This window comes from Vulpes lagopus, chromosome 12 (assembly GCF_018345385.1).
Source record: "Vulpes lagopus strain Blue_001 chromosome 12, ASM1834538v1, whole genome shotgun sequence".
NCBI classification, from domain to species: Eukaryota; Metazoa; Chordata; class Mammalia; order Carnivora; family Canidae; genus Vulpes; species Vulpes lagopus.
In genome coordinates, this window is record NC_054835.1 from 27,161,518 (window position 1) to 27,182,559 (window position 21,042).

General features: G+C 37.6%; 1 protein-coding gene across 3 annotated transcripts in view; it reads right to left on the reverse strand.

Annotated features, from left to right (window-relative positions):
• Positions 1 to 21,042, reverse strand: part of VMP1 (vacuole membrane protein 1) — a 143,243-nt gene that overhangs the window by 15,415 nt on the left and 106,786 nt on the right. For all 3 annotated transcript variants that reach the window (XM_041724820.1, XM_041724818.1, XM_041724819.1), the window contains 2 exons: positions 16,934 to 17,050; positions 10,421 to 10,482 (listed from right to left, as the gene is read on the reverse strand). In XM_041724820.1, the coding sequence (XP_041580754.1) occupies positions 10,421 to 10,482; positions 16,934 to 17,050 (179 nt within the window). The remainder of the gene's footprint in view (positions 1 to 10,420; positions 10,483 to 16,933; positions 17,051 to 21,042) is intronic.

Consider the following 21,042-nt stretch of genomic DNA (forward strand, 5'->3'; position numbering starts at 1 on the left):
TGACAATTTCTCATATAGTCTAACTTCGGAGTTCCTGTTTTATCCATTAGCTATGCTGCCTCACAATATCTCCAACAAAAATATAGAAGAGTTAAAGTGTCAAAAGAGAAAATAAGAAACTATAGGAAGAGGACATGAAAAGGCAGGAGTTTTCCACCTAAACTGCAGATTATGCTAAAGTTAGTGTATACGACTGAGTCTCAGCAGCTAGGGTGTTAAAACTTAGTGTATCGGGCAGCTCTGGTGGACGCAGGGGTTTAGCAGGGCCTGTAGCCTGGGGTGTGATCCTGGAGACCCCGGATTGAGTCCCACGTCAGGTTCCCTGAATGGAGCCTGCTTCTCCCTCTGCCTGTGTCTCTGCCTCTTTCTCTCTCTCTGTGTGTCTCTATGAATAAATAAACAAACGAAATCTTTAAAAAAACAAAAAAACTTAGTGTATCTTTCTTCAGTTAATACAAATATTTGTATTCTATACTCCCATAACCTTTTCTGATTATTTTATTAGTGATCAAAGTAAAAAAGAATCAACTACATTAACCATTTTATATTTTAAAATGAAAGAATAGATTTTCTTTCTGTAGAAGAAAGTCCAGGCAAACATAGCTCATTCTGACCACTTGTTATAGAGTAAGAAACAAGAAACATTGTTAAGATTCAAGCACTTAATTACTCACTGGTTAAAACGATCTCTCTTGCCACAGGCAAGTCCACTCTGAGGTCAAACATCAAGTTAACTCAGAAACAGGAGACAGCAAAGAGTATGGAACATTCTGTATCTGGTAAAAAGTCCCTGCTCCAGCCAACCCCCTTCCCCAAGTTCAATGATTGAGTTATGGAAACTTTCCTGTGTGGTAAAACTAGGGACTTTGTCTTCCAATAAGACCCTGGCAACCTGACAATGAGCCAATGTTCTGCATATGGTTTGTTGCAAGTCATATGCTTAATGTTATTTTCTGGGAATTCTCATCCTCTATTTGGTGAGAAAACTGGAACATGTCATTTTAGTCATGATTTTAAGGTTAGACTTGGTCATGCTCTTTAAGAAATATGTCCAGGTCTCTCTCATTGGAGAAATTTTAAAATAAAAATTCATTTAAAATCTTATTTTAGAAAAATGAAACAAATATAATGCCTTTAAAGCTCTGAAGTTGGGGATCCCTGGGTGGCTCAGCAGTTTAGCGCCTGCCTTCGGCCCAGGGCGTGATCCTGGAGTCCCAGGATCAAGTTCTACATCAGGCTTCCTGTATAGACCCTGCTTGTCCCTCTGCGGGTATCTCTGCCTCTCTCTCTCTGGGTCTCTCATAAATAAATAAATAAATAAATAAATAAATAAATAAATAAATAAATAAATAAATAAAACCTTATAAAGCAAGCAAGCAAGCAAGAAGTAAGCAAGCTCTGAAGTTCTCTGTTTGGTTCTGTTCCCTTACTTATTTCAATCTAAGACACCAAATAGTGAAAAACTCTGTTACATGCCTAGTTGTTGTTGTTTTTTTTTTCTTTCCCCAGAACCTTTCTCTGTCCCTCTACCAAACATACCATAAACCAAAAGGCTTTTTCTCAAGACTATTATCTGTATTCTAACATCTCTCAGACTACAAAACTGATTCATTACATCTGTTCAGGTTTCCGTATATAACTAGACAAACCCTTTGATTTAGGAAAAGATAACAGAGATACCTTTCCTTAAACCTAATGACATTAGGGATCCCTGGGTGGCGCAGCAGTTTGGCGCCTGCCTTTGGCCCAGGGCGCGATCCTGGAGACCCAGGATCGAATCCCACGTCGGGCTCCCGGTGCCTCTGCCTGTGTCTCTGCCTATCTTTCTCTCTCTCTCTCTGTGTGACTATCATAAAAACAAAACAAAACAAAAAAACCTAATGACATTAGCGATTGCTTTCCAGAACTGTCCAAGTAATAAATCTACCAATTATTATTTCTAATAATAATTAGAAAAGGAAGGGAAGGGAACTATTTACTTATAAATTCCCAGTAAATTTTGAAGGTAGAGCTTACATTCTCTCTGCGATCTTAGGACTGTCATACAATGACATACTGTACTAAAAATACCAAAGGCCAAGGGTATACTTAGGGTATTATATTTAGCTGGGCTACTTCCTAGTTACATTAAGGCTAGAGCCCTCTGGAAAGGAATATTTCTTTCAGTCATCAGTATAGCATTCATACCTCTGTAAAATTAATACTAAACTGCACCACAAGATATGGGGGTGGGGCGATGGCGGTGAGCAGTTTGACAGGTAAGAATTTGCCCAAATTTGGTCCTAGGCAAAATTATCTTTTTTTCTTTTCTCTTTTCTTTTCTTTTCTTTTCTTTTCTTTTCTTTTCTTTTCTTTTCTTTGCTTTTCTCCTCTTTCTTTCTCTCCTCTCTCTCTCTCTCTCTCTCTCTCTCTTCTTTCTTTCTTTCTTTCTTTCTTTCTTCTTTCTTTTCCTTTCTGATTTTATTCATTTATTTATTCATGAGAGACACACACAGAGAGAGGCAGAGATGCAGGCAGAGGAAAAGCAGGTTCCATGCGGGGAGCCCGACGTGGGACTAGATCCCGGGTTTCCAGGATCACGCCCTGGGCTGAAGGCAGCACTAAACCGCTGAGCCACCCGGGCTGCCCTTTCTTTTCTTTTCTTTTTCTTTTTTTTTTTTTTTTTTTAAGATTTTATTTATTTATTCATGAGAGACACACAGAAAGAGAGGCAGAGACAGGCAGAGAAGCAGGCTCCATGCAGGGAGCAAGACATGGGACTCGATCCTGCGTCTCCAGGATCACACCCTGGGCGGAAGGTGGCGCTGAAACACCGAGCCACCTGGGCTGCCCCCAAATGTTCATTGATGATAAATGGATAAATAATTCCCAATGGAATAACATACAGCAGCCAAAATGAATAATATTCAGCAACACATAATAATATTAGTAACATAATAAATGAAAAGTGTAAAACGACTACATATAGTATAATACCCTTCCAATGAAAAAAAAACTAAAGTAGAAATTATATAAATGAGTTATTTATAACCACTCAGAGCCCATTTCCTTATTAATAAGAGGGAAAAATATCCATCATACAGAGTTATAATTAGAAGTAAACAGTAATAATAACTATGTAAAGTGCTATGTTAAAAAAAATAGTATCCTTGAGGCACCTGGGCTGGCTCAGTCAGAAGAGTATATGATTCTTGGTCTGGGATGTGAATCTGAACCCCACGATGGGTGCAGAGAATACTTACAAAAATAAATTAATTTAAATATTGATATCCTTGGGGAAGGCCGGGTGGCTCAGCGGTTTAGTGCCGCCTTCGGCCCAGGGCATGATCCTGGAGACCTGGGATTGTGTCCGGTGTCTGGCTCCCTGCATGGAGCCTGTTTCTCCCTCTGCCTCTGCCTCTGCCTCTGTCTCTCTCTCTCTCTCTCTCTCATGAATAAATAAATAAAATCTTTTAAAAAATGCAAAGATCGGTTTAAAAAAATAAAAATAATTATTAATATCCTCAAGAGTTATTTGTACAATCTTTGATGAAAAACTTCATCCTTTCTCCCTCTGCCTGTGTTTCTGCCTCTCTCTCTCTTTCTCTGGGTCTCTGATGAATAAATAAATAATTTTTTTTTAAAAAAGGGGAATCCCTGGGTGGCTCAGTGGTTTAGTGCCTGCCTTCGGTCCAGGGCATGATCCTGGAGACCTGGGGTCGAGTCCCACATCAGGCTCCCTGCGTGGAGCCTGCTTCTCCCTCTGCCTGTGTCTCTGCCTCTCTCTCTCTCTCTCTGCGTCTCTCATGAATAAATAAATAAAATCTTAAAAAAAAAAACAAAACTTCATCCTAGTTAAAGGTCAGGATTTAGGCTTTCCCTCAATCCTCCCTGAGAGTACACAATATAGTCACTTAACAGTCTACCTTTCTAACAGTCAACAGAAACTGGAAAATAAGACTAAAAACATAGGCAAAAACAAAACAAAACAAAAACCCACAGGCAACAAAAAACTGAGACTGAAGGCGTTTTAAAAATCCACAAGCCTTGGAATGTTATATCACTGATATGAGTATGTTTCAACTAAACTGTAAAATATTTTTATACAGGACATTTCCGTTTGTTTGGAAGTTGGAAAGGTTGTCAGTTGCCTCCTGAACTAAAGAAGAAATGCTACCCAAAGAAACATACTGTTTGAGGGGCGCCTGAATAGCTCAGTAGGTTAAGCATCTCACTCTTGATTTCAGCTCAGGTCATGATCTGAGGATTATGGGAAGGAGCCCTGTGTGGGCTCTGTGCTCAGCGGGGGGTCAGCTTGGGATTCTCTCTCTCCTTCTGTCCCTCCTCCTGCTCACTCACTCAAATAAATAAATGTATCTTTTTTTATTTTTTAAAAATATTTTATTTATTTATTCATGAGAGATCTAGAGAGAAAGAGGCAGAGACACAGGCAGAGGGAGACGCAGGCTCCACTCCATGCAGGGAGCCCGACGTGGGACTAGATCCCGGGACTCCAGGATCATGCCCTGGGCATAAGGCAAGTGCTGAACCACTGAGCCACCCAGGCTCTCTGTATCTTTTTTTTTAAAAAAGAAAGATGTATTATTTGAAAAAAGAGCAAATAGAAGTAGATGCAGAGAGAAGTTAAAGAACTGGTTTAGGGCAGAGTTCATATTCAAATCTCAATTTATTTTGTTCAAAGGCGATGCACACTATTCATATTCCACTTCCTAGCTCTTCTTTACTGTTTGGGTTCATTTTTCATTCTTCCTTGTCTTAGTATATCATCATTTTAAATTTGAGTTGTTGCTTTTTTTGGTCTTGTCTTTTGATTTTTTTTCTCTATAATTGTAACTCATCACTCCCATAGTTGTTTTTATATATATAAAACTATATATAGGGCAGCCCTGGTGGCTCAGCGGTTTAGCACTGCCTTCAGCCCAGGGCATGATCCTGGAGACCCGGGATCAAGTCCCACGTCAGGCTCCCTGCATAGAGCCTGCTTCTCCCTCTGCCTGTGTCTCTGCCTCTCTCTCTCTCTGTGTCTCTCATGAATAAATAAATAAAATCTTTAAAATAATAATAATAATAAAAAATAAAACTATATATAGCTTCAAAATATCCTTCAAAAGGCTATATTCCAAACTTTACTAGTTTAGTTTGATCAACTGCTAAATGATTTATAGTTTAATAGTGTAAAGAGAGACAACTAACAATCAGAGGATAATATTATTACAGCAAGCTAGAGGTACTATTTTCGGTTCAACTCAGCAATGGGTCAAGGGAGTCAAGTTAACTTCTTCTCTTTTCTGAAATAAATTGCTAAACTACTTATTATGACATATAATAATAAATTTATGACTACTAAAAATTCATTCTCCTTATTGAACTTTAATTTTTAGTCTAGGCTTGGTGAGTCTATTTATCATTTGAATACCTGTGTTGTTTTATTTTTTAAAAGATTTTATTTATTTATTTGAGAGGGAAAGAGAGAGTATGACAGAGAGAAGTCACTAGCAGAGGACGGGGGTAGAGGGAGAAGCAGACTCCCCACCAAGCAGGGAGCCTGATGCAGGACTCAATCCCAGGACCCTGGAATCATGACCTGAGCCGAAGGCAGATGCTTAACCAACCAAGTCACTTAGGTACTTCCATTTGAACACTTGTATTTAAAAGCATTTCCTACTTCAAAATATGGGAAAACAAATCATGTCAAGCACAACTGGAGTATTTGATTAAAAGATCATTTTTTCCTGACAGATATGAAAAATATACCGATTGGTATCTGGTAATAAAGAATTATTATCATCTGCTAAGTCTGATTATACTGTTTAATACATTATCTAGAAAAGAAGTTGATGAGATAATCCCTGTGGATAACACTGGGGAAAAGATGAGGATATCAAGACATTCCAGTATCTATCTCCTGAAAACAATTTTAAAAATATGATACCACTGGATGCCTGGGTGGCTCAGTGGTTGAGTGTCTGCCTTTGGCTCGGGGCATAATCCCAGATTCCCAGGATCGAGTCCTATATTGGGCTCCCTGCGTGGAGCCTGCTTCTCCCTCTGCCTGTGTCTCTGTTTCTCTGTATCTCTCATGAATAAATAAAATCTTAAAAAATATATATAATACCACCCCTTTAATTCAATAAAGATTGGATTCTAGCAGGTCTTGAATATCTTAGGATAACTTTATGCAAAACCATCTTTAAGAAGGAAGAATCAGGGGCACCTGGGTGGCTCAGCTGTCAGTTGGTTGAACATCTGCTTTAGGTTGAGGTCATGATCCCTGGGTCCTGGAATGGAACCTTGCATCGGGATCCCTGCTCAGTGGGAGCCTGCTTCTCCCTCTGGCCCTCCCCTTGCTCATGCTCTCTCTCAAATAAATAAATAAATAAATAAATAAATTCTTAAAAAAAAAAAAAAAGAAAAGAAAGAAGGAAGAATCACTGGGCCACTGGCTGGTTTATTTGGAGGAACATACAACTTTTGATCCTGAGGTTGTGAGTTCAAGCTCCATGTTGGGTATAGATATTACTTAAAAATGAAATCTTAAAAAAAAAAAAAAAAAGAACCACTAGATTTTTAAAAAATATTTTGTCTATTTATTCATGAGAGACACACAGAGAGAGAGGCAAAGACAAAGGCAGAGGGAGACACAGGCAGAGGGAGAAGCAGGCTCCATGCAGGGAGCCTGACATGGGACTTGATCCCAGGTCTCCAGGATCACACCCTGGGGTGAAGGTGGTGCTAAACCGCTGAGCTACCTGGGCTGCCCACCACTAGATTTTTTTGAAGGCTGTGCTAGATGAGATATTAAAGGTAAGAAATAACTACTTTTGAAAACCATAAGAAATTCTAACTTTAGGGGATCCCTGGGTGGCTCAGCGGTGGCTCCTGCCTTCATCCCAGGGTGTGATCCTGGAGTCCCAGGATCGCGTCCCGCATGGGGCTCCCTGCGGATGGAGTCTGCTGCTCCCTCTGCCTGTGTCTCTGCCTCTCTCTCTGTTCTCTCATGAATAAATAAATAAAATCTTAAAAAAAAAAAAGGAAATTCTAACTTTAATTTGTTGGCCTAAGATTATAAAGATCCTATTATTTCTGTTTACTGTAGATAAATTATATAACTTGAGAAACTCCAAAGGCTGAGAAAACAGAAGATTCTGGGCTATGAAATGATATGCTAATTCCTATCAGCCAGATCTTTACATGGGCACCCTGTGTTCACTATATCCATTATATATTTATCATGCTAGGTGCTATAGATACAATATAATAATCACATACCCTCAAACATAAATGTAAAAACACAACGGTCAATGCATGTAGTACATACTGCTATGAACAGATGTCCCTAGAAAAAAGGATATCTGATTTCAGTTAGGGAAGGCATTTTGTTAATATAATAGTTGAAATCTAAAGGATGTTATATAGGGGTGCCTGGATGGTTCAGTTGGTTAAGCATCTGACTCTTGATCTCAACTCAGGTCTTTTTTTTTTTTTTTTAAGATTTTATTTATTTATTCATGATAGAGAGAGAGAGAGAGGAGGGTGGGCCAGAGACACAGGCAGAGGGAGAAGCAGGCCCACGCAGGGAGCCCAACGCGGGACTTGATCCTGGGACTCCATGATCATGCTCTGGGCCAAAGGCAGGCGCTAAACCGCAGAGCCGCCCAGGGATCCCCTCAGTTCAGGTCTTGATCGCAGGGCCGTGAGTTCAAACCCTGTGTTGGGTTCTGTGCTGGGCATGGAACCCACTTAAAATGAATAAATGAATGAATGAGTGAATGAATGAATGAATGAATGGCATTATCTGGGCCAATGATTCTCAGTGGGTTTGGTGGAGGTAGTGGAGGCATAAGTGCATTAGGATATTTGGTAATGTCTGCAGACATTTTTGATTGTCATGGCTAGGAGATACTACTACCATCTAGTGAGTAAGAGGACAGGATGCAATTAAGTATCTTACAATGCATAGAATACTCTCCCACAACAAAGAACTAGCTGGCTGAAAATGTCAATAGTGCAAAGGTTAAGAAACCCTGAACTAGGCAAAGGAAAAACCACAAGCAAGTAAAGACCACTGATGGAAGACTCAAGAAAAGAAAATTATATGCAATATATCATAGAAGGCTCTCTAGACAGTATTTTAGCTTTATCTTAAGAAAGTAAAAAAAAAAAAAACGAAGTAAAGGGTTTTAAGAATATGAGGAGCTGGAGGTAAGGACGGTGGCAGTGACATACTCAGATTAATATTTTTATTTTTTTTATCTACTTATTTATTCTTTTTCAGATTAATATTTTTAAAATGTTACTAACTGCAGTATGGAGAACAGAGTGGAAGGGAATGTAACTTGATGTGTGTAGATAAGATAGGTAGTTACCTAATCTAGCTTTTTAGAAACTCCAAAGGCTGGGGACACAGAAGATAGTGGTAGTGAGTATGTATAAAATGCTGAAAAACTGCCCCCCTTTTAAAGATTAATTTATTGTTTATTGTATATATAGAGTGTGCATGCACATGTAAGCAAGTGGGGGGAAGGGGCAGAGGTAGAGAATCTTTAAGCAGACTCCCTGCTGAGCATGAAATCCACTGGGAGGCTTGATCCCATGACACTGGAGATCATGACCTGAGCCAAATCAAGAGTGGGATGCCCCAATGGATAGAGCTGCTACGTGCCTGGAAAAACTTCCTTTTACAAATGCTCAGCTTTGGGACAGGAGAAGGGAAGAAGGTATAGTGCTACATCCACAGTCACCCAGGTAACTTCTGGGTTTGTGTAGTACTCAGCTCTAGGCCCTTTGGAATTCTAGAGGTGGAATAATAGCTCTAAAAACAGATGAAATGTCTTCTTTGTATTTAAAAATAAGGAAAAAGAATATTTCTGCTTGGTTTCTGAATGTGATGTATGGTAACTTATAAACCAGTTATTTGTAAGGATCCAGAGAACAAAAAACTAGAGTAATTACATTTTAATGGACAAGCTATAATCCACATTTATAATCAGAAGATTAGGAAGTAATAAAACCAGTAACTGGCCCCACTAAGTATCTGAGTATATTCTCAAAAATATGTTTTTCTTCAACTATTATATTAAAACCATAATAGAAAATATTAAATACTATTTTATTGTAAAATATATCATATATAGAAGAGAATATATACATATACGTATATATATATATATATATAAAATACACGGTTTAAAGAATAAAACTAATACTCATGAACTCACTTCCAAATGGCAATTTTTTTAAAATAGCAAAAATTTTCATAAGTGTTTTAATTTTTAATTTTTTTTTTTAAAGATTTTATTTATTCACGAGAGACACAGAGAGAGAGAGGCAGAGAGAGAAGCAGGCTCCATGCAGGGAGCCTGATGTGGGACTCGATCCCCGGACTCCAGGATCATGTCCTGGGCCAAAGGCAGATGCTTAACCACTGAGCCACCCAGGCATCCCCAGAAGTTTTGTTTTATAAATGGCTTTTGAGATAAAGATTTATGGTAAAATTACATAAAGAGTACTTTCTACCATTGGGCAGTTAATCTTTTTTAAGATTTTATTTTTAACTAATCCCTACACCTGATGTGGGGCTCAAACTCACAACCCAGAGATCAAGAGTTGCCAGCTCTATGGACTGAGCCAGCCAGGTGCCCTTGACCAGTTAAACTATTAAGGAAAAGAAAACCTCTCACCTATAAACATTGAATAAAAAAAAAATACATAAAAAAGTTTCATTATCTGACAGTATTCCCATTCTAGTTGATAATTAATTTGACTAACCAAAGGGTCTACTGTTTTATCAAGGTACTCCACAAGTATGTGACATTACCATTTAAAGCATAAATTGTAAATGACTTTACTCACAACTATAAACACAAAAATAAAAGCTTTGGATAGTCTAGTCTTTTAAAATGGCCGATTTTTTTCTCTAGTGAAGTAATAGGGTTCATAACTGACATATTTTGTAATATACCATCTTATCATGCCTTACTTAACAAAATATTGATTTTTATGTAAGATTTATATTTAAATTAAATGCAACTGTGTATCTGGCATCCAATTTTGGCTAAAAATCATAGCATTGTACTAAAGCACAATTAAACTGTAATAATACACACATGTCTTTTATATAAAGAGGATTTCTTATTTTTTTGGAGGAGCAACAGTCTCAAACTTCAAAGCTTTTTTTAAATCAAGAATTCTATGACTTTAAATTAACATTTAATTAAAAATCTAAAATAAGGATATTTAAATTTCATCTTTCCCTGCTGTAGGGTAAGAAAGTCTTCAATTTAACTAATAACAGGGCAAAAGATTTCTCCTCAAAAAATAAAAAGGTATCAGAAAAATTCTGTCCCAATAAAATTTTTTATACATTTTCTTCTATTTGAACAGTGATGACATTAATATTAACCCACAAATAATTACTCACCCAATGAAAGCCACCATCTGCTCCACTATGTGTTTGCTGAATGTTATTATAACGAAGATTTTCTGTAGAGAAAATACCAGTTAAAATAAGTATCTGTTATCAGAAAACCTCAATATAAATTAATAATCTGTTAAGAGTCTAAAAAGCCGAGGTGCTGCTCCAAATACAATTTTTAAAATTCTTAAAAAAAAAAAAATACAAAAACACCACTTGCCTTGCAAATGCTACCTACTTTGTATTTTAAAGATGTTTTTCCTTAAGCACGAATCAAGTCTTACAGGATACATGACTATGTCTGAAGGAAAAATGTGAGTCATGAAACCCAAGGCTGGGTGGACATTCCACATGTACTATGGATCTTAGAGTGGAGTATACAAACTGAAGTCATGGGTTCCCACACAGCCATTACCAAAATTAAAGCTGGTCAAACTGAGGACATGGGTCTGGGCTAAATCTAATCCAGAGGATCCTGAAAAGCCTGTACATCCTTCGTTGAGAGTTTATAGAAGTTATTACAAAAGTTTCATTCTCAGACCCTGACTTTTAGGCTTATGTACAAGCAAAAGCATCAATGGGTTACTGAGAATCATTATCAGAATTGGGTCATTTTCAATTTGGTGCTACTGAAGTACTCTCCTTTTTTTTTTTTTAAAGATTTATTTATTTGAGAGAAGAGAGAGTGTGTGTGCACAAGCAGGGGGTAGGGGCTGAAGGAGAGGGAGAGGCAGATTCCCCGCTGAGTAAGGAGCCAGATGTGGGGCTCGATCCCTGGACTCTGAGACCATGACCTGAGCTGAAGGCAAAAGCTTAACCAAATGAGCCACCCATGTGCCCCAGTACTCTCCATTAAGTAAAGATGCTGATACTTTAGTTATAAATAAAGATGCATTTAGTGCTAACAGGTAGCAAATATCCTCAACTCAATTATTTATTTATTTATTTATGTATTTATTTATTTATTTTAAAGATTTTATTTATTTATTCATGAGAGGCAGAGACACAGGCAGAGCGGGAAGCAGGCTCCATGGAGGGAGCCTAATGTGGGACTCGATCCCAGGACTCCAGGATCATGCCCTGAGCCGAAGGCAGATGCTCAACCACTGAGCCACCCAGGGGTCCCAACTCAATTATTTATTATTATTATTATTATTTTATTATTTATTTATTCATGAGAGACACAGAGAGAGAGAGGCAGAGACACAGGCAGAGGGAGAAGCAGGCTCCATGCAGGGAGGCTGATGTGGGACTCGATCCCAGGTCTCCAGGATCATGACCTGGGCTGCAGGCAGCGCTAAACTGCTGTGCCACCGCGGCTGCCCCAATTATTTTTTAAAAGTATGTATGTATGTATGTATGTATGTATGTATTATTTTATTTATTTGACAGAGAGAGCATAAGCAGGGGGAAGGGAAGAGGAAGAAGCAGAAGCAGACTCCCCACCAAACGGGGAGGCCAATGTGGGCTCAATACCAGGATGCTGGGATCATGACTTGAGTCAAAGGCAGATGCTCAACCAACCAAGCCACCCAGTTGTCCCTGTTTATGTAACAATTTTAAAAAGATACTACCTATCTTATGAAAAAAAGCACATATAGATGTTAAAAATAGTTACAAGATGGATGATGATTTCATAAACAGTTATACACATGGTGTATGAAGATTATGAAACTAACAAGACAATTATTACAGATTATTTAGGGAGAAAAGCATTAATATATAGGGATCCTTCTAGTTTCTATAAAAGCCAGCCATTGGAGCTATAAATCTTTCACTAAGAATTAGAGCTAATAGTTTTGTCTCTCAGTGATTTCACCACCATGAGTTTTCCCTACCATAATTTCCTAACATTGAAAATAAGCCAAAGCCCAGATAATTGCATAATTCCATTGCTTGAAAACAAAACAAGACTTTGACTTTCTTTTTATATGTAACAGCTTGAAAATTCACTGTGCTGGGTAAGACATAAATGTGTCAGATATTTAAGAACATATGTCTCATCTCAGAGTCATTCGGGCTAGAGGTCAGAGTGGAGATTCTACCAAGTAAACAAAAACCACAGACCACCAAATAGCCCACTCAACCATGTGTGTAGAGGAAAGGGTTGAGTAGGAAAAAAAAAAAAAAAAAGATATGGGCGTAGGAAACTAACAGTGCCAGAATGAACAAAGAAGAAACTATTTATAAAATAAGGTCCTTCAATAGAATGAAAAATCTTATATTCATTTATTAAAAATTTATTTATTAGTAGGGTGGGGTGCCGGGGTGGCTCAGTCAGTTGAGCATCTGACTCTTGGTTTCAGCTTGGGTCATGATCTAATAAGCACTGTGGGATTGAGCCCTGCATAGGGCCCTGCACTTAGCACAACGTCTGCTTGAGAGTCTCTCTCCCCTACCCCTTTCCCTGCTCACGCTTGTGCATACTCTCTTTCTTTCCCTCAAACTAATTCTTTTAAGATTTTTATTTATTTATTCATAAGAGACAACAGAGAGAGGCAGAGACATAGGCAAAGGGAGAAGTAGGCTTCCTGCAGGAAGCCTGATGTGGGACTTAATCCCAAGATCCCAGGATCACAACCTGAGCCAAAAGCAGATGTTCAACCACTGAGCCACTCAGGTATCCCAAATTAATGAAATCCCAAAAAAACTCAAATTTACTGAGTGGGTGCCTGGTTGGCTCGCTCGGTAGTGCATGGGAGTTTTGACCTCAGGGTTGTGAGTTTGAGCCCCACATTGGGTGTACAGATCACTTAAAAATAAAATCTTTGGGCAGCCCGGGTGGCTTAGCAGTTTAGTGCCTGCCTTCAGCCCAGGGTGTGATCCTGGGGTCCCGGGATCGGGTCCTGTGTTGGCCTTCCTGCGTGGAGCCTGCTTCTCCCTCTGCCTGTGTCTCTGCCTCTCTCTCTGTGTGTGTCTCTCATGAATAAATAAATAAAATGTTAAAAAAAATCTTTAAAAAATTTACTGTCTACTACAAGTCACATGCTATATTCTAGGCACTAGAATACCTCAGTGAGCCAAAGACAAAATTCTCTACCTTCATGGAGCTTATATTTCTATGTGTCTGTGGTGGAAAGATAAAGAGGCAATAAATAATACACACAGTGAGAAAGTTATAGGGTATGTGAAATATTAAGTATGAGTATAAATATAACGACTTTGGAAATCCCAATCTAATATTACAAGGTGGTCTAATTTGAAAAAAAATTTTTTTTTAAGATTTTATTTATTTATTCATGAGAGACAGAGAGAGAGAGAGAGAGAGAGAGAGAGAGGGGCAGAGACACAGGCAGAGGGAGAAGCAGGCTCCATGCACCGGGAGCCCGACGTGGGATTCGATCCCGGGTCTCCAGGATCGCGCCCTGGGCCAAAGGCAGGCGCCAAACCGCTGCGCCACCCAGGGATCCCTAATTTGAAAATTTTCAAAGATTTTATTTATTTACTCATGGGAGACACACAGAGAGGCAGAGACATAGGCAGAGGGAGAAGAAGATTCCCCGCGAGGAGCCTGATGTGGAACTTGAACCCAGAATCCCGTGATCATGACCTGAGGGGAAGGCACACTTAACCACTGAGCTACCCAGGTGCCCAGCTACTTTGAAGTTTTTAGGGGAAGTTTAACAAATAGCAAGATATTAATAAAAATGACAATATTTTTTACTACTTTAGGCTGAAGAAAAGGGGAAAAGAACCAGAAAAAAAAATGGGTTTGCTAGATTACAGAAAAATCTGTATGTGGGGTTTCCTTCTAGTTACTTCAGAAACAGTTAAAATATTCATATTATGTGTTACTATTGCTTACCCAAAGAATGAGAAATGTCTGTTGCCTGGAGCTCATCTGGATGTACATCAAGTGACATGCCTTTAGAAAGTCTGTATCCATTGTACAATGGAACACAGCAAACATATTCCATGGTCTCAGTTTAGTGAAGGAACTCAGATTCTCTGCTTTCAGAAATGTAAAAGGATTTTGGCTTTCTTTTTTTCTTTCCACATATATATTGGGTATAGCTTTAAATTTATAGAGTTTGGTTTGAATTCCATGTTTGTTTATTTGTTTTAGATTCATTTATTTTTTCATGAGAGACACAGAGAGAGAGCCAGAGACATAGGCAGAGGGAGAAACAGGCTTCTCGCAGGGAACCCACTGCGGGACTTGATCCCGGATCCCAGGATCACACCCTGAGCCGAAGGCAGACGCTCAACTGCTGGGTCACCTAGGCATCCCAAATTCCAGGGCTTTAGGCACGAGAAGAATTTTTGTCTTCTCTAACAATCAGTTTGCCTATGTATGAAAATATGGATAATAACCATCTCACAGGATAGTTTTGAGATGACCAATGGACATTGCATGGCACAGGTCCTGATAAATTGCAGACAGTAAACAATTCAGTTTCTTTAATCACATAAATAATTTATAGTTTAGAAGGCAACTGAAAAGAACAGACAGAACACTGAACTTGAAGCCAGTAGACACAGGTTCAAATTTCAGCTGTTACTTATTTTCTTAGGCTACTATTACTTATTAACTTCCTAAGCATTTGTAAGACAATTACAAAATGGGAGTAGTAATTTCTCTGAGGATTATAACAATAAAATCAGCTCATAAACACTAAGTGGTTTAAAGTGTGAAGTACTATACAAAAAAATTAAGCATTATCAGAACTTGAAAAAAAACGGAGAACGTTTAAAAATATACTATTTTTAATATTTTGTAATGAAAAATCTGATAAGTTGCATGCCCTATCACTACAGAATACTCTTAGCATAATACATTTTACCATAATTTATGTAGACAGTTACTACACAAAGCTGGGTGCATAAAGCTTATGGATTCTCAGAGAAGTTGCTATTATAAAGGGAATTAAAATAATTTGTTATTGTTTCTTAGGAATAATTAATAATTTTTAAAAAGCAAAATGATAGCTTCCCCCTTCCTTCAGAAAGAGCTAAAAAGATCAAAGAAAAAATTATCTTCTGATATACTGCAAAATAATTTACTACTCAGAATCGTACTGTATTATTTGAAAAAAAATCCTAATACGGTATTGTAGTATTTACCAAAGTAACTAGCATTCCAATATTAAAAAACTCATTTCATTGAACAATATACTTAAATGTAAATGGGAGAAAATACATTCCTTGAAGGAGGAATGCCCTTGGAATTGTGAGTGATTATCATAGCAGAGGAGTAGAGGATAGGCTCAATAAACTTTTTTTTTTTTTTTTTTTTTTTTGTTAGGCTCAATAAACTTACTCCAAATACCAAAATCTAATATTAGAAACTGGGCAGGTAAAAGCAGCTGAAGTTTTTCTGTCTCATTCTTCTCTTCTAATAAGTGAAGGCAGAGAGGTATTATATTAAGATGAAACTTGGGACAGAGGTACTTTTAATTTTGAAGGAATCTTATTAGGGCACAAATATTACTGCTCTTGCCTTTCCTTTTGTGAATGTCTGTGTTGCAAACATCACTGATTAAGAAATTCTTTTTAGTTAAATTTTATTTTTTTCTAGTGAGTTTGTCCTTTTAAAAGTAATTCATATCATAGTTCTAGAAGTACATATTCATTACATTTTATTCTCTTTCCATTCATATGTGTGTGTATATATATATATATATATGTATATATATATACACACACATACATACATACGTACACACACACACACACACCCCTCTATCCTAAAGCTTTTGTTAAGACTGGCTTTGAAAAATAACAGATTCTAACTTCTCTTTTTTTTTTTTTTAATTTTTTATTATTTATTTATGATAGTCACACAGAGAGAGAGAGAGAGGCAGAGACACAGGCAGAGGGAGAAGCAGGCTCCATGCACCGGGAGCCCGATGTGGGATTCGATCCCGGGTCTCCAGGATCGCGCCCTGGGCCAAAGGCACGCGCCGAACCGCTGCGCCACCCAGGGATCCCAGATTCTAACTTCTCTAACCACAACCACAGCTCTTCACCTCTTCAGAGTTCCCCTTTTCCCCCATTCTCTCCTACACTAACATCTGGCTGGTTTTCTGTAAAGGACTGGTGCCTTGAGAGGAAGGAGTATTATTGGGGGGTATAAAAGAAAAGTAGAATTAGTGAAAGGCAATCTTCTCGCAGCTAATGGTCAGCAAAAATATGACGTTTTTGGACTATGTATGAAAATAATGTGTATTTTCCTATATAGGAACACTATTTTTGCTTGGTAATAGTCTTGGATGAGCAGTTTCACAAGGTAAAAAGTAAAATAAAGACAGACAAGAAGGGAGAGAGGAAAAGGAAGGAAAGAAAAGAAGGAGAAAAGTCTTAAAGTGGCACAATTTTCCAATAAGGACAGGGAAAACCTGCACCAAATTCACTAACCTCCAAGTGACTTTCCACGGTTAAATACCTAAGTAAAGATACCAACCAAAAGAAGCAGAACCAAATATTAACAATTCATATTAGAATGAGCAAAGGAATTAATTTTCAATGCCGTTTAATGGGTTCATCATCATTAGGCAGTAAATCAGAAGGTATAATTACCTGGATATGCATTTTAATTATTGCTTTTCCAATCAGAGTTGCACCAAAGAAAGTCCAAAAAGGTACAAGAAAGTGTCCACATGTTATTCCAGCCAGATCAAATAGAGGATTTGGAATCTATTAAAAAAAAAAAAAAGGTTAAAATATATAATCCAAGAGTTTAATTTACCACCTCCAGCTATGTGGAATTATGGTTTAAGCCTTGCTTTCATAGGTTCCCTGATCAATACTAGACTGTTCAGAAGGCTAGGCAAGTATTCTAATGTTTCTGTAAGTTGGGTCTCATATTCATCTCAGGTTGCTGTTCCAAACAAACCCAGCTGTCCTTCTGCTTACACTACTTATAGCCAACACCTCACAAATATACTTTTCTTAAAAAAATCACATTAGAATTGGATTATTAAAAAAAAATGGACCCACAGGAATTTAGTATCATTTACCAGATATTTTGCTATTTGCTAGCTGTGTCTAAGGTGAGGTATAAAGGAAGAAAAAGAGTTAAGATTATTTTAGTAGTTACTAGGGTTCTAAAATCTTCAGCTTGAAATAAGAATATTATCTAGGGACTCCTGGGTGGCTCAGGGATTGAGCATCTGCCTTTGGCTCAGGACGTGATCCCGGAGTCCAGGAATCGAGTCCCACATTGGGTTCTCTGCGAGCAGCCTGTTTCTCCCTCTGCCTGTGTCTCTGCCTCTTTCTCTGTGTCTCTCATAAATAAATAAATAAAATCTTTAAAAAAAATTACAAATACATTTACATGTAGATGTGCTTTTATTCCTCAACATAAATTCATAATTTGTATTTTGCACATACAAATCTCATCATTTGTATGACAGACCAAGGCTGTGGGGCTGTGTGATATATTTTAAAAAGAAAATCAAGTGTGGAAATATGAGCACATAGATTCAGATGTTTTGAATACTCAGTCCCAGACAAAGAAGTGATTCACAACAAATACCTTTTCCAAACATTCCCACATTTCAAGAATGCTGAAAGACAATTTCATGTAAAAATGCAAAGAAACCACAAGCTGTTTTTGAGCACTTCATCCATTTTTCTCCCATAGAAGCACTCTGTCCTTGTGGCAGTTGGCAGAACTCAGAAGTTAATTAATTTATATAATTTCATTTTTGAACTTTCAAAGCAAAGCCTAGTTGTTTAAAAAATATTTGTGACATATGTTCTTTTAAAAACAATGCCACGACTAAATTAGAATTCAAGTATTCTTTTGTTATAACACTTGGATTTAATAACTCAGTTTTGTTTTTCTCAACCAAATTCAAATGGTTGTTTTGTTTTTTTTTTTTAAAGATTTTATTTTTATTCATGAGAGACACAGAGAGAGAGAGGCAGAGACATAGGCAGAGGGAGAATCAGGTTCCCCACAGGGAGCCCAATGAGAGACTTGATCCTGGGACCTTGGGATCACACTCTGCGCCAAAGGCAGATGCTCATCCACTGAGCCACCCAGGTGTCCCCCAAATTCAAATGTTTTATGCAATTTCATCTGTCTTATAATCATGTAATAACAATATCATCTGCACAGCTTTACATGGATCATTTTTTTGTATTTTCTCACATGACCCTCATAACTCCATGGACTGCAATTTTGTTTTCCTTTATTACCAGGCTCTACCTCATGTTGAAAAAGAAATTAATTTAAAGTATACAAGATATGTAAAAGAGTAGATTAAAAATTAGAATTTGCTAAACATGTTGGATACCTCAGTGTACGGATACCCTCAGTAGAGCATAATCAGTGTATTTATTGTTGCATGCAATTTATTCTTTTTTTTTTTTTCAACTGCTGACTAAATAAAGGAAGACTGGGATTAAAAGAACTACTAAGTAGCTTTGAAATTTTCCTTCAACTAGGAGTTTTATTTATCTTTGTTTTCTTTTTTAAAAAGATTTTATTTATTTATTCATGAGAGAGAGGCAGAAATATAGGCAGAGAGAGAAGCAGGCTCCATGCAGGTAGCCTGATGTGGGACTCGATCCCAGGTCTCCAGGATCACTCCCTGGGCCAAAGGCAGGCACTCAACTGCTGAGCCACCCAGGGATCCCCTATTTATCTTAGTTTGAATGTTAACAACAAAATAACTAAAAAACTTATTTGAAGTATATATGCTTTTAACACTTTAAGTATCAAAAATTTTCCAGAAAAAAGTGCCTACAAGGCCAGAATGATCTATCAATTTATGTTCAATATTGATTATTCCTAGTCAAATATAAAGAAGACTGACTAGTATAGAAAGTTGATTTTCACAGTGAGGACACAGGGATAGATGAGTGCCAAAGAATAAATACTATTTTTTGTTTTAATAAATTGAAGGTATTCCATGTTTTCCCTAGGAATAATGAAAGCTAATTTTTCTTGAATGCTTTGACTCGTTCGGTGCTTTTCTAATCTTTCTACATCGTCAATTTACTTAATCCCCAAAACAATGCCAAAAGATATCATTACACTCATTTTATAGAAAAGAAAAGTGAGAGACAAGTTTGACAATTTATTCAGGATAGTAGGATTTCATTCAGCAGCAGAGCAAGATTTCAACCCAGGCAATGTGGCTCCCATGCTTGTTCACTTAGCCTCCAAAGTAAGGACATTATTATCCAGTAGGCCTCTCAGCTTAATCCCATTCTGTTGACTTTCACAGCACTTTCTATTTATTCCTGTATTTCAATGGTCTCCCTCACTAGACTTCAGGATCCTTGAGGAGGAAAGGGAATATATCTTTCATCTCTTTATTCCAAACACTCAGTAACTGAATGAAAGCTGACAGATAACAATAAAAGATGGCAGTGGAACAATAATGTTCTAAGCACTGTGTTAGTTCACATATATTTCCTTAAATCCTCACATCAACCTTTACAATGAGTGTCTTATTGCCCCATTTTAAAAATTAGAAAACCAGGGTTTGGAGAGTAACCTGACTAGGTTACATAGCTACTAAGAGGCAAAACTGGTTTAGGAATGCCAAAGGGGGCAGCCCTGGTGGTGCAGTGGTTTAGCACTGCCTGCAGCCCAGGGTGTGATCCCGGAGACCCAGGATAGAGTCCCACGTCGGGCTCCCTGCATGGAGCCTGCTTCTCCCTCTGCCTGCATCTCTGCCTCCCTCTCTCTCTGTGTCTCTCATGAATAAATAAATAAAATCTTAAAAAAAAAAAAAAAAAAGGAATGCCAAAGGCAATTCTCTTTCTACTATATCACACTACAATATACTTATAAATTGTTCAAATGGTTGAGGTCAATATTATGATAAAGAGCTCTACATTATAAAGAAAAATCAGACTATGAAAATTTCTAATATTGCCAGGTTCAAAAGACAATAATTCAAGCACATGTAAATCTCTAGAATGTTTGCATCACATTAGAAATTTTGGCACCAAATGTCCTCTTTTATAGCCATTTGCTTTGCTAAGGGAGGAGTACTCAAAGATGAATTCATATTCTAGTACATAATGGGTAAGGGAACTGTGTGTCATTAGACAATAATTTTGTGAATTATATTTACAGTAGCAGTTTTTATCATATCAACTAGGTGTAACTAGTTATACTGGCCAAATCCACCACTGAACTGCCAAAAATTATGTACAGGTTACCAAAGAAAACTTTGATCAAAATGTTCCATTTCAAACACAACTGCTTCTATTATATTAGAAAAAGACCAGGATAAATACCAACTCATCAAGGAATGTTAATTTCACAAATGTGCAGTTTGAGATATTAGCTATATATACATTTTAAATATTTTATTTATTTATTCATGAGAGACACAAAGAGAGAGAGAGAGAGAGAGGCAGAGACCAGGCAGAGGGAGAAGTAGGCTTCATGCAGGAAGCCCAATGCGGCACTCGATCCTGGGACTCTGGGATCATGCCCTGAGCCAAAGGCAGACACTTAAACACTGAGCCACCCAGCTGTCCCTATTAACTACAATTTTGACGTAAGTGGCTTCTTAGTTCATTGCAGCCAAAGTTGCACATAACTTTGCCTGAGAGGTTTCAATTACCTTGATAATTGTAAATATCAGCCAAAACAGGTTTCATATGAATTCTTCCTTGTAACTAATGCTTGAAATTCTGGAAAAAGAGTACTTATCTAT